The sequence below is a fragment of the Barbus barbus genome (genome assembly GCF_936440315.1).
Source record: "Barbus barbus genome assembly, chromosome: 39".
Lineage (NCBI taxonomy): Eukaryota > Metazoa > Chordata > Actinopteri > Cypriniformes > Cyprinidae > Barbus > Barbus barbus.
Window position 1 is genome coordinate 7,536,433 of NC_136717.1, and position 17,764 is coordinate 7,554,196.

At 41.8% G+C, this 17,764-nt stretch overlaps 2 protein-coding genes across 2 annotated transcripts in view; one reads left to right on the forward strand and one right to left on the reverse strand.

The window, feature by feature from the left end:
- The window catches only part of LOC306858989 (protein phosphatase 1H-like), a gene marked incomplete at both ends in the record, with an annotated part of 160,843 nt that overhangs the window by 10,443 nt on the left and 132,636 nt on the right, over positions 1-17,764 (reverse strand). The window lies entirely within an intron of this gene.
- LOC306858950 (uncharacterized protein) lies at positions 8,573-13,881 on the forward strand. Its single transcript, XM_079399764.1, has 6 exons — positions 8,573-8,642; positions 9,159-9,183; positions 10,046-10,198; positions 10,391-10,483; positions 11,062-11,832; positions 13,541-13,881. The coding sequence occupies exons 3-5, from the start codon at positions 10,052-10,054 to the stop codon at positions 11,377-11,379; spliced, it is 558 nt and encodes a 185-aa protein (XP_079255890.1). The 5' UTR covers positions 8,573-8,642; positions 9,159-9,183; positions 10,046-10,051; the 3' UTR covers positions 11,380-11,832; positions 13,541-13,881.

The following is a 17,764-nucleotide window of genomic DNA, read 5'->3' on the forward strand; positions in this document are numbered from 1 at the left end:
AAGCGAGGTGAGGTATTAGCAAAATTTCACCTATAGTAAGTCAGTCTAGTCACTAGGAATGTACTACAAACTTTGGAGAAAAAAAAAAAAAAGCTTTGTGAATTACAGTAATTTGTTAAGAATAATTATATACTGCATGTACAGTGAGGAAGATATTGGGAAAATTTCAACTGTAGTAAGTCAGTCTGGTTACTAGTAACATACAACATTTGGAGCAGGAAAATTACATTTTGGTGAATTACTCTAATTTTTTCTTAAATATTTGTGTAGTGTACATACTTAGGGAACGTATTGTCTAAGTTGAGATACTTGCAATATTTATTTACTCAGTTTGAGTAAATTATTAATTTACTGTAAACATGTTTGAATAAATAATAATTAGAATAAATTATTGAAATGTAATAATTACATTTAAATTAAATAAATTATTACTTCGTTTTGTACTGTGAGATAAATGTGCAGACGGTCCCTAAAGCAGCCTAGGCGAATATCAAACCTAAAACTACCGCGCTTGGTTTTCTGTGGGAGAAAAAAAGTTTGGTGAAACTTGTTGGTTGTGGGGCTTATATTCTAGGCTCATCTGCTTAAATATACATAATATACAGTAACAAATTTGATTAATTAGATGCTGAATTTAATCATCACTGAGGCAACAAACCACATTAAGTGTTTTCTTTATGGGATATTAACCCGCGGTTTTGCGCGTTCAGTAGCTTGCGTTCATATCCTCATCTGTTTGCATGATCAGTAAGATCTGAGTTTGGTCTTTTAATAGGCTTGTTTGAGATGAGCAAAATCTGCATCACCATTGATCACCGCGAGATGCATGCCAGTTAGAAAAGTGTCCGAGTTTTTTTTACTTTTATTTTTTTTTTATTATTAAACATATAACATTCACAGGGGAAATAGTCAAAGCAATAAAATACATGCACAGCCAGAATACAAAACAGTAAATACCTAAATAATAGTAATAACAAAAAAGAAATATAAAGAGAAAAACAAATAAATAATAGTTACCATAAACACATTTTAAAATAAATAAATAAAAAGTGTCAGAGTTACTCCGCTTTGTTCTGATGTCATGCTGAAGTGTGCCTCAAAACTCTCGGGACGACGATGCGGCTGTCGGATTGCTCTCCACCGACTGTGCTGTAAAGCATGATGGGAAACGACTGACTGACAACACAGCTCATTTGTTCACACAACTGTGATGCTGCGTTCCTGCTAAAATGTTTTATTTATCTTATTTTTTTATCTGATTTCTTGTGATTGTGTATTTTAAATCATTCTTGAATATTCCCAAACACGATGACAGTGCGATCTCTGTGTGAGATGTTATTGTTGTCATATTTCTATAAAAAATTGTATTAAAGTAGAAATGGATGATAAATACGCCTTTGTTTCGAATGGGATTAAATAGCAAGCACTTTGAGTGTCTTGTTCATCATATTTATATACATATAAAAACAACAGAACTGAAATTATATCACGTTTATCAGCAGCACAGCACATGAGTGAGAATAACGCAATATCCGCCTTTGATCTCAAACAAGCCTAATAATAGCTGTCATTGCTACGCGTATTCTTTAACCGATTTCTGAGGGAAACAGCGTGAAACCTTGCGTGTTAGTTCATATTCCACATCTGCTTGCCTGTATATAGTTGGCATAATCATCAGTAAAGTGTTCTGAGATCTGAGGTCTTGTATCACTGTATTAGTTATATCACTGAGGCGGTTACGCGTCATCGGGGAATGCTGGAGTGTGACGGGGAACCCCAGTATTACAGCACAGTCACACAAGCCATGATACAAAGTTACAGAAACTAAGCAACCGAAATAAAGAATTAAAAATAATCAAAACTTCTACTTAGAGCTTGCTCCATTTCTGCAAATCAGTTTTTGTGAATGAATGGCCTTCATCAACAGCCGATTGCGCCACCAGCTGGAGATCATGCATCGGTGCTCTACTGCTATTCTTGCGGGTCCCGGATGTGCAATGCCGAATTTTCTGCCGAATTTTAACCACAGAATTTGTGGCAGCGAATTCGGAAAGTGAAATAAAATGACCGAAATTTGCCTGTCGAATATTATACATCGCATTTTTAAACAGACTGAATATTTTGGAAGTGAATTCTGTAAGGTGAATATGAATTATTTAATTTTTAATTATGAAAATGTTTGTGAAATATTTAGAATTTAAATATTCACAGTTTAAATAAACAACTATGTTAAATATCAGGACCTAAAAATTCAAGCCCTGGAAATACAAGGCATTAAAATGCAAGCACTGTTAATTGCAATGCATCTTTTTTTTCGATTTGTGGAATTCAGCATGCTTTATGTTTCTACTATTGGCATTCTTCTGCTTCGATACAAATCATACTTATCTGACCGCTGTAGCAATTTATATAGCTCAAAAGGGAATTGTATATAAATAATTACAATTAATTATGATTGATTACAACTACAGGTCCTTTTCAAAAAATTAGCATATTATGATAAAGTACATTATTTTCTGTAATGTACTGATAAACATTAGACTTTCATATATTTTAGATTCATTACAACACAACTGAAGTAGTTCAAGCCTTTTATTGTTTTAATATTGATGATTTTGGCATACAGCTCATGAAAACCCAAAATTCCTATCTCAAAAAATTAGCATATCATGAAAAGGTTCTCTAAACGAGCTATTAACCTAATCATCTGAATCAACTAATTAACTCTAAACACCTGCAAAAGATTCCTGAGGCTTTTAAAAACTCCCAGCCTGGTTCATTACTCAAAACCGCAATCATGGGTAAGACTGCCGACCTGACTGCTGTCCAGAAGGCCATCATTGACACCCTCAAGCAAGAGGGTAAGACACAGAAAGAAATTTCTGAACGAATAGGCTGTTCCCAGAGTGCTGTATCAAGGCACCTCAGTGGGAAGTCTGTGGGAAGGAAAAAGTGTGGCAGTAAATGCAGCACAACGAGAAGAGGTGACCGGACCCTGAGGAAGATTGTGGAGAAGGACCGATTCCAGACCTTGGGGGACCTGCGGAAGCAGTGGACTGAGTCTGGAGTAGAAACATCCAGAGCCACCGTTTACAGGCGTGTGCAGGAAATGGGCTACAGGTGCCGCATTCCCCAGGTCAAGCCACTTTTGAACAGAGAAGCAGCACTGGACTGTTGCTCAGTGGTCCAAAGTACTTTTTTCGGATGAAAGCAAATTTTGCATGTCATTCGGAAATCAAGGTGCCAGAGTCTGGAGGAAGACTGGGGAGAGGGAAATGCCAAAATGCCTGAAGTCCAGTGTCAAGTACCCACAGTCAGTGATGTTCTGGGGTGCCATGTCAGCTGCTGGTGTTGGTCCACTGTGTTTTATCAAGGGCAGGGTCAATGCAGCTAGCTATCAGGAGATTTTGGAGCACTTCATGATTCCATCTGCTGAAAAGCTTTATGGAGATGATTTCATTTTTCAGCACGACCTGGCACCTGCTCACAGTGCCAAAACCACTGGTAAATGGTTTACTGACCATGGTATTACTGTGCTCAATTGGCCTGCCAACTCTCCTGACCTGAACCCCATAGAGAATCTGTGGGATATTGTGAAGAGAAAGTTGAGAGACGCAAGACCCAACACTCTGGATGAGCTTAAGGCCGCTATCGAAGCATCCTGGGCCTCCATAACACCTCAGCAGTGCCACAGGCTGATTGCCTCCATGTCACGCCGCATTGAAGCAGTCATTTCTGCAAAAGGATTCCCGACCAAGTATTGAGTGCATAACTGAACATAATTATTTGAAGGTTGACTTTTTTTGTATTAAAAACACTTTTCTTTTATTGGTCGGATGAAATATGCTAATTTTTTGAGATTTTCATGAGCTGTATGCCAAAATCATCAATATTAAAACAATAAAAGGCTTGAACTACTTCAGTTGTGTTGTAATGAATCTAAAATATATGAAAGTCTAATGTTTATCAGTACATTACAGAAAATAATGAACTTTATCACAATATGCAAATGTTTTGAAAAGGACCTGTATTTATATCGGCTGACAGAAATAATAGTAGCAGAATTAAATTGCCATCAACTGATCTGTCCGTCCAGCGAACATTCAGTGCAAATTCATATCAACCAAGAAAGGATATTTTCTTGGCCATAGAAAACACTTTCTTAAGTATTAATACATTAGAGCATGTAGTAAGGGTCAAAATCATAAAGGGACATTAATTTGCAAGGCAGAACCAGAAACTCATGTAATTTGTGCACACAACTTTTATTAACTAAACACTAACGCAAACTAGTCTAACAAACAAACATATATATGTACAATCACTCATGGGGAAAGGGCAAATGAGAGTTGATGGATGAGACCATCAGGAAAACCAGAGAATTCAGTTATGGAAAAAGTAATTTAACCACCTGAGTAAAACCTCAGAGCCGTTTATAACGGGGTCTATAACTTGTACTAATAACCTCTGTTTTGTTTAGTTAAATGTACAATACTTGCAATGCATTTGGTCGTGATGAGTGTCCGGAATGCAGTCTCAGATGAAAGTCTTAATGGTTTCAAGGTTTTGGATTCCCAATCACGTTCTTCCGGGAGTGATGAATGAATCAGTGATTGAAGAGTGATGAATTCCAAAGATGTTCTGAGGTAGAAATGTTCTTTCCAGGTAGAAAGTGGAAAAGAGCTAAGAAAGAGATCTGCTGAGGTCCGAGGATCCTTTGATCCTTTGAATGGAAAGTCAAGGCCGCAAGGCCTGGCACAAAACTTAAAGTGTTCGGAAGAGTTTTAGCTCACATCTTCCTTAGGATCTAACAAAACCGCCAGACTGCAGGGGCGTCACTTACGTGAGAGCTTTATCTGCTACAGAGGTCACACCTCTGGGAGTCAAAGGGCCTATTGTGACTTAAACTTTTGGAGGGAAAGTTTACAACTCTTTGTCTCCATGCATGGTAATTTGCATATGAACCGGATTGGACGTTGATATACAAACTATTAAAGATTCTTAAAACACTTATATGTTGCATATGTATCGACATATAATATACACTCTCAATTAGATCATCTGAAGATGAATTGATAGAGACCAAACATGATATACATGAGGTAATATTAACTAGTGTTCTATCATAATCATGCATAAAACAGGACAGAATACGCAAAAACATATACAAGAACAGTAATAATATACACAATGACCTGAAGATATGTGTGTTCATTCAAAGAAAGGTTTTTCTATGAATTAATTAGAGAAGAGTCCATGTCTCTTTCCTAAGGGGAAAAGAAGTTGCTGCATTCCTTTGAGCAATAAAACAAGTGTTATCAAACGGGTTGCCATGGAACCAGAGACCTGTTCTGCCTTCTTAGGTGTTAGATGCATTTCGGGGGGAAGGGTCCACAGACCCTCATAGTTGGCCTTTTGGTTAGGTGAGGGGCATAAGAGATTATTTGTTAAATATAACAAATAGTTGAATTTATATTATATTAATTTTATTGACTGAGAAATCCATCCGGAGAAGCCTTACACTGCAGACTTCCACTTCCACTCCAAGCTTCATTCGATCTCAAATGGCTTACCACAACAACCACTAACAAATCAAGGAACTAGCTTGATGTAATTTACACATGCAATTTTATCTCGGACAACATTTGGTAAAATCTCTAGACATCTCTGATCATTTCTTTATTACATTTAACCTACATATTACTGCCTGTGTGCCATCGATTCCTCTACCAGTTACTTTTAGGCAAAACCTACTCTCCCGTTCACCCTTCCATCTTTCCTCTGTAATGTCATCCTCTCTTCCCTCACCCACCCATTTCTCATCTTTGGATGTAAATACAACAACTGACACTTTATGATCCACTTTAACTTCTTGTCAAGACAATATCTGTCTAGACAGGCCAGTGCATACTACTCCTTCTAACCTAAAAAGTTGCCCATGTATCATCATCTTTACTGTATTTTTGCTGAGCAGTCTTTTGGATGGCTCACCAACATACTAGATTCAAGGATTCAAGGATTCAAGGAACTTTTATTGTCATACCAACTCACATTTCCATGTTATGGTACGAAATTAGAACTCAGATCCCGGTTTAAAAGCAAGAAGAAATTGTCCAAAGGAGATAATCCATAGTATTTCGCCTATAATAAATATTGCATTTAAGGTGGATAAAGTGTTTGTAATGCAGATCAGTGTGTGTATGTATGTATGTGTGTATGTGTATGTGCGCATGCATGCATACGCATGTTCAAAAGGAGAGATGGAATGCCTACAGAGCATGGCTAGAGTTCAACAGTCTAACAGCTTCAGGAAAGAAGCTATTTCTGAGCCTGGTGGTCCTACTCCGGATGCTCCTCAGCCGTCTGCCTGAGGGGAGGGGTTCGAAGAGTCCATGTGCAGGGTGAGTAGAGTCCTTCATGATGCGGAGGGCCCTCCCCCTACATCGTGCTGTGTAGAGGTCTGTGATGGTGGGAAGCCTGCTCCCCATAGTCCTCTGTGCAGCCCTTACAACCCTCTGCAGAGCCCTCCTCTCAGCAGCAGTACAGCTGCCATGCCACACCGTAATACAGGTGCAGAGGACACTCTCCACCGCACAGTGATAGAAACTCCTCAGGACTGAGCTCCCAAGTCCAGCTCGCCGCAACTTCCTGAGGAAATAGAGACGCTGGTGGGCCTTCCTGACCAGCCGGATGGTATTGGTGCTCCAGGTAAGGTCCTCGGTTATACACACACCCAGGTACCTGAAGCTAGAGACCACTTCCACAGCTACTCCTCCAATGTACAAAGGAGGAGGAGGGCGCCTGTCTCTTCTAAAATCCACCACCATCTCCTTGGTCTTCTTCACGTTGATGCAGAGGTTGTTTCCTCTGCACCACTGCATCAGGTGTTCCACCTCCTCTCTGTATTCCGACTCATCATTGTCAATGATGCGTCCCACTACTGCTGTGTCGTCCGCAAACTTCACTATATGGCAGCTAGGATGTCTTGCCGAGCAGTCATACGTCAGCAGAGTGAACAGGAGGGGGCTCAGCACACAGCCCTGTGGCGAGCCAGTGCTGAGAGTGATGGAGGAGGAGATGGTGTTGTGGATCCTGACAGTCTGAGGTCTATTGGTCAGGAAGTCCAGAACCCAGTTCCCCAGTGTAGGACTCAGACCAAGGGAGGAGAGCTTCTGTACCAGGGTCTGTGGGATGATGGTATTAAAAGCCGAGAAGTCCAGGAAGAGCAGACGAACATAGGAGTTTCTACTCTCCAGGTGGGTGAGGGCTGTATGAACCACTGATGAAATGGCGTCATCTGTGGAGCGGTTTTTCTTATAGGCATACTGGTGGGAGTCCACAGTGACGTCGATGGAATCTTTAATGTGGGCCATAACCAACCTCTCAAAGCACTTCATGACTACCGGGGTTAAGGCTATAGGTCGATTGTCATTCAGGCCTGTCACTGTGGAACACTTTGGGACAGGGACAATAGTGGCAGTTTTTAAGCAGGTGGGGACAGATGCCAGTGACAGTGAAGTGTTAAAGATGTCTGTAAACACCTCAGACAGCTGGTATGCACAGTCCTTCAATACCCGCCCCGGGATGTTATCGGGGCCTGCAGCTTTGCGGGGGTTGATTCCTTTAAGGGTCCTCCTCACATCAGCTATGGACACACAGATGTCTCTAATACAAAAAAATTAAGTAGGCTTGACCAAAATATTTATGGGGAGAAGAATTTACTGAAGATGGTAGTGTAGCAGTTCTTCAATAGCGATGTTAGCATGTATTCCTTCAAACAATCTTAACCCTTGTATGAATCCTAGCTTCTCCCAAAGTTCTGTCTGTGGTATAGAATTTTATACCTGAAGATAATAAGGGCTAGAAACAACAGATACTGTTTGGACCTTCCCAATGGAGATCCTGCAATCTACAAGACGTTCCTGAGGAATGCTGTTCCTTTGTTATTCTAATGGGATGGACCATTTGGTTCACACCTTTATAGACACAGCTACATTATTTCTTTCACAGAATGACCAACTGAATGTTAACCAATCAGGTTTCAGCAGCAGCCATTCAACTGAGACTACTTTGCTGTCGGTCACTGTAGCCCTGCAGTTAGTGAAAGCTGATTCCAAATCATCAGTTCTTATTCTGCTGGATCTGTCTGCCATTTTTGATACTGTGAATCATCAGATTCTCCTGTCTATCATCACAGGATCTGCACTCCACTGGTTTGAATCTCATCTCACAGGTAGTTCTTTCAGGGTTTCCTGGGGAGGAGAGGTATCCAGAGAACAACCGGTCACAGGGTTTCCTCAGGGATCAATTCTTGGACCCATTCTCTTCACTATGTACACTTCATCACTGCACTCTAAATCCGGATTTTGTGTTAATAAAACATTTTAAGTGGTCATTACTTGTGCTTTATTGTTCTTTAAAAAATGGTGTCATTACTAAATCAAATTAGCTGTTTGCACTATTCAGAAGAAAAAATTGAGTGTAATGATCATGTTAAGAAGAAACAACTCAGTAATTTACGTTTTTGTAAGGGAGGGGAGGGGCCTTAATTGCGTCAAGTCTTGACGTGAGCAGAGCGCTGCTTGACGAGTGTCTTCTGCTGGTGCACGTTTACCGCGGATTTTTGAAAGCAACGTGAAACGGTGAGTGTTTAAAGAAGTTTTTATCTGTTGATACATTTCTGACAAAAGTGATTTGTGAACTGTACCCAAAAATCCGGACCGATGTTGAACTCTAAAATGTTCATGTAGTGTTAATGTGTCGGTCAACGCTATTTTTTCCCTGTCGGTTCACAATCATATAAATTAGCTATTTCTGTCGAGTCACCGCTTATAACGTTATCTAATGTTTCTCTGTGTATTCACAGTTTAACTACAACGTGTGTTGTAGCTAAACTATTGGCATAACGTTAAGTTTTATTTCTGTCGCTTCATATCAGCACGAGTCCGTGCACGTGCTTGTGGCTAACGCTCTCTTATATTTATATCTCTTTGGTAATAGTTAAAAAAATCCTACTTAAAGTTTCACATGAGTGATAGTTTTTTTAAATATATAAATTAGTAATTATTTAATTAGTAGAAAATAAATAATATATAATTAATTAGTAGAATTATATCTGCAGCTTTTTCCTAAACGTTTTCTTATGCTCTGTTTTACAGGTTCTTGTGAAGATGCAGTGGAAATGTAAGTTTTGTGAATTTACATGTGACAAACGGGGTTACCTATTAAAACATTATAGGTTAAAACATGGAAGTTACAGTAGAACTGTTCCATTTCCTTGCCTACATCAAGATTGCTTGTGCACATTTAACTCTATTAATGCACTTAAAGTGCACCTGTCTAAGATTCACTCGAAAGCCCACGATACTCAACTGTGTGAAACTGGCCAAGTAACTATTCACTGTGAGTTATGTGATTTTTCTGTACCTTGTACAGAAGGGTATTTGTTCACTCACCTGCGAAATACACATTTAAAAGTTAATCACAGAGTCCAATGTCCATATAAAGAATGTGACTTTAGTACTAATGTGTACACCACATTTAATGCACATAGAAGCAGAAAGCACAGAACAGACAATTGGAGGATGTTCAGGCCAGAATTAGTCTGTGGTGGTGTAATTAATTCTGGTAATGAAATGGCTCAAGTAGAACATATGCCTCAAAATGACCCCCCTGATTCAGAGGACAGTGAGGATTCCACCTGTGAAGAGGTGTATGATTTAGAGATACAGTTGGAGCACAACCTTGCAGCTCTTTTTTTAAAGATGCAAACTGTTCTTCACATTCCGGAGAGTTCCATACAAGAGTTCATACAACAGCTTGTACAGATATGTGAACTGTCCCAGCCACTGCTCCATAATTCAGTCAAGGAAATTCTAAAACAATACACTGATATAGACAATTCAACTGTGAGACAGTTAGTCAAGGCTGCCTCAGACAGCAATGTCGTCATAAGATCTTTTTTCACACCCAATGCAGGTGCATCTAACCACAGTGTAGTTTAGTTTTGAAATAATAATGTTCTGTATTTTCTCTTATTTTGCAGGTGTTCATGGAGTTCAGCAGGATTGTGGGAAAGAACCTCAAGCAGGAATTCTATGAAAGCATTGATCGACACAGTCTTCATCTAATTGAGATCTTTCGATCTAAGAGAGGGAATGTCGGACAGCTTTTGACGCAGCTTTTACAACAAACCAAGGTTGGTCCATATCCATTAAACACATTTTTTTTGTTTGTTTACAGTTCAATTATTGAAAATATCACAACAAGTGATACTATATTGGTTGTCTAATACAATTGTCCAACAAAATGCATTGTTGGTTCTGCTCTCTTCTAGATCATTTCCTGTTGTTCTAGCGATTTACCTTTTTTTTTTTTAACTCCCCAACAGACTCAAGAGCCAACTGACATTAGGTCACTGGTGCTCAGAGGGCTTCCGATTCTCCTTGGTGACAACCCCACAGACTTCTTCAAAACATGCTTTGTAAGTAACTTTCTCAAAGGTTATGTTAAAGGACCATGTAAACATAATTATTTTATTAATAGTCCTTTTATTTGATAAAACGTTTACACATAGCTTAAACCATTTAAAATAGAGTAGAGTAGAGTAGCAAAAGCTCTTTCCAACCTCTCTCTAACATTATCATCATATACTCACCCTCATGTCAGTCAAAACCCATAAGACTTTTGTTTATCTTCAGAACACAATTTAAGGTATTTGTAATTAACCCTGCGACTTTCTGTCCCTATTTTAAAAGTCCAGATAACCTAAATTTAAAGGTTCATTAAATTGGCTTTATGTGACTTTGAATAGAGGGAAAGATACCTTTTTAGGTTTTTTTTTAATTTTTTTTATATCTTAATTTCTTTGTTGAAGATACACAAGTCTTATGATTTTTGAATGATGTGAGGGAAAATTACAAAATGTTAATTTTTGGATGGACTAACCCTTTTGACGAAGTGTTACTAAAGCAGTCATAACCAATTCACACATTCTTTCATGTGTCTGTCATTACAAGGCTATTTGTTTAACATTATGTTGTTGATCCCCTCTGTTGGTAGGACTCTGATGATCAGTCATTCCACCACCTTGACCTTGGAATCCTCCTTGTTGAGCAAGAAGGTGTTGTGTGCCCATCTTCTCTTCACCTCAATCCAGCCTCAGTTAAGATCATCATTGAAGGAGAAGTCGTGATGGAAGGCTTTAAAGACTTACCAAAAGCTGTGTGCATTCTCTTTGGGCTGGCATATGCACTGCATCTCAACTACCCCAAGTCGATGAAGAACACATTCCAATTCATCCAACAAGTTCTCCTCATGTTGGGCCACAATGACTTAAAACCCAAGTTACAATCATTAAAAAATCAACTTACAATTTGATTATGATAAAGGAGTTGCAGGAAACTACCATCAGAAGCCATGGCAGTTTATTGTTCTCAAGATGCACAATGAATCTTTGAAGAGATTTATCTTTTTCAGAATGTCCTGTCACTGCAGTAAGTGATCCAAAGTTTAGCTGTGTTCTATGTTAAAAGTGTGTTTAAATCTGCAAATTGTTGCTCTATTAATATGAGTTAACGTGGTCAACTTAAGTTGCCTCAGGTTTTAATGCTTATCCAGTTTTAATGCATTTCAAGTCATTCACATGGATTATAGCATATTGTTGAATACTGTGTGTTCATGTTCCTCTAAAAAAATATAATTGTTAACAAGCAAAAATGTTTGCTTATGCAAAAAAATGTTACTTGTCTTTTGGTTGAAAAGTTGAGTACAACTTTTTGTCAACAATTAAATAAAAAAAATTTTGAAATGTTATTGTTTACTTCCTCTAAAGTAATTCAAATCAAATCAAATCAAATCACTTTTATTGTCACATCACCACAGCACGTGTGCCTTCGTGAGTGAAATTCTTGAGAGCGTGCTCCAGACACTGCAAAAACAATTTACATATAGACATCACCATACATACGTACAGACTTATACAGATGACAATGTGTAATATACACATACATATACTCAGTACACACAGTGTACTATTAGACAGACATACAGTTACCGATACACATTATACACAGTATGTAGTACAGATTCTACGTTATATACACACAGTAATATGCGAAGATGCAGCAGATTATATATAAACCGGATGTGCAAATGTCATGGATGTGCATTGGATGGTATCCGGTGCTGGCAAAAAGATTGTTGTATTTGTGCAGTAGTGTACTGGTAGTCCAGTTTGAACTGTATGGGATTAAAGTGCAGTGCGTATACTGTAAAGTGGGATTATGCTGTAGGTATATTAGTTTTGACTGTTCATTAGCCTGATAGCCTGAGGAAAAAAGCTATCCCTCAGTCGGCTAGTGCGGGATCGGATGCTGCGGAGACGTCTTCCTGAGGGCAGCAGAGAGAGCAGTCTGTGGGACGGGTGGCTGGAGTCACTGATGATCCTCCGGGCTTTCTTTATACACCGCCTGGTGTAGATGTCCTGGAGGGAGGGAAGCTCACCTCCAACAATGTGACGGGCAGTTCACACGACCCTTTGCAGAGCTTTGCGGTTGCCAGCAGTGCTGTTTCCAAACCAGGCGGTGATGCAGCCTGTCAGGATGCTCTCCACAGTGCAGGTGTAGAATGATCTGAGGATGCTGGGGTTCATTCCAAACTTCCTCAGCCGTCTCAGGAAGAAGAGGCGTTGGTGTGTCTTCTTCAGCACTGCATCTGTGTGAGCGGACCATGTGAGATCCTCAGTGATGTGAACACCGAGAAATTTGAAGCTGTTTACTCGCTCCACAGGTGTCATGTCGATGGTGATGGGTGTGTGTTCTCTGCTCTGTCTCCTGAAGTCCACCACCAGCTCCTTGGTCTTGTCGATGTTGAGTGAGAGGTGGTTCTCTTGACACCATTTAGTCAGGGTTCTCACCTCCTCTCTGTAGGCCGTCTCATCGTTGTCAGTGATCAGGCCTATCACCGTTGTGTCGTCAGCAAATTTGACGATGACGTTGGAGCTGTGTGTTGCTGTACAGTCGTGTGTGTACAGGGAGTACAGGAGTGGGCTGAGGACGCAGCCCTGAGGAGCACCAGTGTTGAGGGTCAGCGGGGATGAAGTGTTGTTGCCCATTCTGACCACCTGACATCTGCCTGTCAGGAAGTCCAGGATCCAGCTGCACAGAGATCCGTTTAGTCCCAGAGTCTGGAGCTTCTCAACCAGTGTGGCAGGCACTATGGTATTGAATGCTGAGCTGTAATCCACAAACAGCATTCTCACATAGGTGTTCTTATTTTCCAGGTGGGAGAGAGCAGTGTGCAGGGTGAAGGCAATAGCATCGTCTGTGGAACGGTTTCTGCGATATGCAAATTGTAGGGGATCCAGTGAGTCAGGCAGCACAGAGCAGATGTAGTCTCTGATGAGTTTCTCAAAGCACTTGCTGAAGATGGGTGTCAGAGCAATGGGCCTCCAGTCATTCAAGCATGTGATTTTATTTTTCTTTGGTATGGGCACAATGGTGGATTTTTTGAAGCATGCGGGAACCACAGACAGAGAGAGGTGGTTAATTAATATTACAATAAGTATCATTTTTAAATTATAAGACATTACTTAAATATAACAATTATCACTACTTAAAACCATTTGTTAATATTAATATGTTTTGTTCAACTTAATAGTTATTTTATAAGACATATCCTCCAAAAAAATCAATAATGTGAACTAATGATTTTTAGTAAAGATTACTAATGCAAACTTGATTTATCTGCCACACCCACTAAAGGTTCTATGTTAATACAACTTAACCTGTTTAGTTTCACCCTGTGTAAAAACTAAAATTGTTTCGTGCAACGGGTTTCCACGCAATTTTCTAGTAAAGTCAACTAATTCGGGTTAAGAGTGTGGGACCCATTATACAAGTGCATGGTTTCTTCTACCATTGCTATGCTGCTGACACACAGCTCTATAATTCCTTTCAACCAGACAATCCAATAGTAGCTGCATGGATCTCAGGCTGTCTGGCAAACATCTCGGCATGGATGAAGGAACATCACCTGCAGCTTAACCTGTCAAAGACTGAGCTTCTTGTTTTCCCTGCCACTCCAACCCTACAGCATGATTTGATCATCCTGCTAGGTTCATCAAAAATTATTATTTGGTGACCAGCTGACCTTCAAGGACCACACTGTGAAGACAGCTCAATCATGCAAGTTTGTATTGCACTACATCAGGAGGATCAGGCCCTTCCAAACATAGCATGCTGCACAACTTAGGTCACAACCTAGGTCAAACCTAAGATGGCGCCGGTGAGATCGGCTGCCGTCACGACTGCTCCGACCAAACTTTGTCTTCTTTTGTTATTTTTTCGTATTGTTAACTATAAACACCGGTTTCTTTTTGTAAGATGGCCATTCTTACATACGACAGGGCCACTCTTATTTCTATTGGTGCACAATGCACTAACCTTTCGCCGATTTTGAACCCGGACCCATCCTGGCCAAGCGAGATCCTGAGGAGGAACAAAGGACGCGACCCGTACCGGCGTCCTCGAGGGAAACGAGCCGGCGTCAGGACCAGGCTGAGGGCACGCGCACACCGCGCTCCCTTACCAAGTGTCCTGCTCGCCAATGTCCAGTCGCTGGATAACAAACTCGATGACCTCAGGGCAAGAGTCAGGTTCCAGAGGGACATTCGGGACTGCAACCTTCTCTGCTTCACCGAGACATGGCTGAACCCAGCGGTACCAGACCACGCCATCCAGCAGGCCGAGTTCTTCTCGGTTTACCGCATGGACAGAACGCTGGACTCGGGGAAGACTAGGGGAGGTGGAGTATGTCTGATGGTGAACAAACACTGGTGCGACAGCGCGAGCATTGTAGCCCTCTCACGCTCCTGCACACCGAATCTTGAACTTCTGACCATCAAATGTCGCCCTTTTTATCTCCCTCGGGAATTTAGCTCGGTCATCGTCAGTGCCGTTTATATTCCACCTCAAGCGGACACGGACACTGCGATATGGGATTTACATGAAACACTACACCTTCACCAGACACAGCACCGGGACGCCGCATTCATTGTTTTGGGAGATTTCAACAGTGCCAACCTCAAGCGTGCACTGCCGAACTTCCATCAGCACATCAGCTGTCCCACCAGGGGCGAAAGGACATTAGATCACTGTTACACCCCATACAAGAACGGCTACAAGGCACAGTCACAACCACCGTTTGGGAAATCGGACCACGCCGCCATCTTCCTCATGCCTGTTTACAAACAGAGGCTGAAACAGGAAGCCCCGGTGCAGAGGGAGGTCCAACGCTGGACGGACCAATCGGTGGCCGCTCTGCAGGACGCACTAGATGACGCAGACTGGGACATGTTCCGGCACAGCTCTGATGACGTCAGCTTGTTTACGGAAGTGGTTGTGGGATTTATAGAGAAACTAATGGATGATACGGTGCAGAAAACCATCATCAGGACGTTTCCCAACCAGAAGCCGCGGGTGGATAAAACCATCCGCGACGCCCTGAGATCCCGCTCCGCTGCCTACAACACAGGGCTCATCACCGGGAATATGGATGATTACAAGGCTGCATCTTACAGCGTGCGCAGATCGGTGAAGGAGGCGAAGCAGCGCTACGGGAGGAAACTAGAGTCGCAATTCCAACATGGCGGCTCTAGGAGTCTGTGGCAGGGACTTAGAACCATCACGGACTATAAAACACCACCCTCCAGATCGGGGAATGCGGACGCTTCTCTGGCTGACGAGCTGAACACTTTTTATGCTCGCTTCGAGGCTGCAGCTAATCACGCTAACGGCGCTAGCAGTGCTAACTGCATGCACGCTGAGGAAGCCGGTGAGGACAACGTATTCACCATCACGGAGCATGACGTGAGGAGGGCATTCAAGAGAGTGAACATCAGGAAGGCAGCAGGACCAGATGGCATCACAGGTCGGGTTCTGAAGGCCTGCGCTGACCAGCTAGCACCGGTGTTCACCGAGATCTTCAACCTCTCCCTGGAACAGTCCATAGTCCCCTCATGCTTTAAGCAGTCCACCATTGTTCCTGTCCCCAAGAAACCGCAGCCCACCTGCCTAAACGACTATCGCCCTGTAGCCCTCACATCAGTGGTGATGAAGTGCTTTGAGAGACTGGTCAGAGACTTCATCATTGCATCACTACCAGACACACTGGATCCACTACAGTTTGCATACAGACATAACCGCTCCACGGAGGATGCCAGCTCACACCTCCTCCACACCACAACAAGTCACCTGGACTGCAGAAAAGGGAATTATGTAAAAATGCTGTTTGTGGACTACAGTTCAGCGTTTAACACCATAATTCCCTCCACACTCACCTCCAAGTTGGAGGTCCTTGGTCTCAGCACATCCTTGTGCCAATGGATCTCCAGCTTCCTGAAGGACAGACAGCAAGCCGTACGGATGGGTAAACACACCTCATCCTCCATCACCCTAAGCACTGGAGCCCCTCAAGGTTGTGTTCTGAGCCCCCTGCTGTACTCACTGTACACTTATGACTGCGTGGCCACTTCCAACTCCACCACCATCATCAAGTTTGCTGATGACACTGTTGTGTTGGGCCTGATCTCAGACAACGACGAGACGGCCTACATACAGGAGATTAAGAACCTGGAGAGTTGGTGCCAGGTGAATAGTCTACACCTGAACATCAGCAAAACTAAGGAGCTGATAGTGGACTTCAGTACGAAGCAGGAGCGGTCATACCAGCCGATCACGATCAGCGGGACTCCAGTGGAGAGAGTGGACAGCTTCAGATACCTGGGTGTTCACATCACGCAGGACTTGACTTGGTCCTGTCATACCAGCACCCTGGTGAAGAAGGCCAGGCAGCGTCTGTACCATCTGAGACGCTTAAAGGACTTTAGACTTCCCTCTCGGGTGCTTAAGACTTTTTACACCTGCACCATCGAGAGCGTCCTGACGGGCAGCATCACTTCGGGAACTGCACTATGCAGGACAGACGAGCCCTCCAGAGGGTGGTGCGTTCAGCGGAACGTACCATCCACACAGAGCTCCCTGACCTGCAGGACATCTACAGCAAGCGGTGCCTGACCAGGGCCAGGAAGATAGTGAAGGACCTCAGCCATCCCAACAATGGACTCTTTTCTCTGCTGCGTTCAGGGAGACGCTTCCGCTCCATGAAGGCGAACACAGAGAGAATGAGGAGGAGCTTCTTCCCGCAGGCCATTCGGAGTCTTAACCACTCTCCACTATAATCACATCACCCCACACTTCCACTTTGCACATTTTTCAAGTACAATCTGCACTAATTTGTAAAAGGTTACGTAAGGATAAATGAGTGGGACTTACATACCATTTGTCTTTGTCTTTAGTATTCCTTTTACTCACTTATACACTTTACTGCACTGCACAGCACACGTACACTTTATCACTGACATACACTTTACTTTTTATAGAATCTATATAGAATCATATTCTATTTTTTATTCCTCATATCTATTTTTATTCTCATATCTATTTGTTATTTTATTTTATTGCTAGTTTATTTCTGTATATATGTTTACTGTACTTTTTCTATTTGTATTTTTGTAAACTTGAGGTTTTTCTTAATTTTGTTGGACAATTTGTTGGACAGTCGTACAATACATTTCACTACATGTCGTACTACGTATGTATATGTATGTGACAAATAAAATTTGAATTTGAATTTGAATTTGAACTTCTTGCCCAGGCCCTTGTCATTTCTAGGCTGGACTATTGCAATGCTCTTCTGGCTGAAC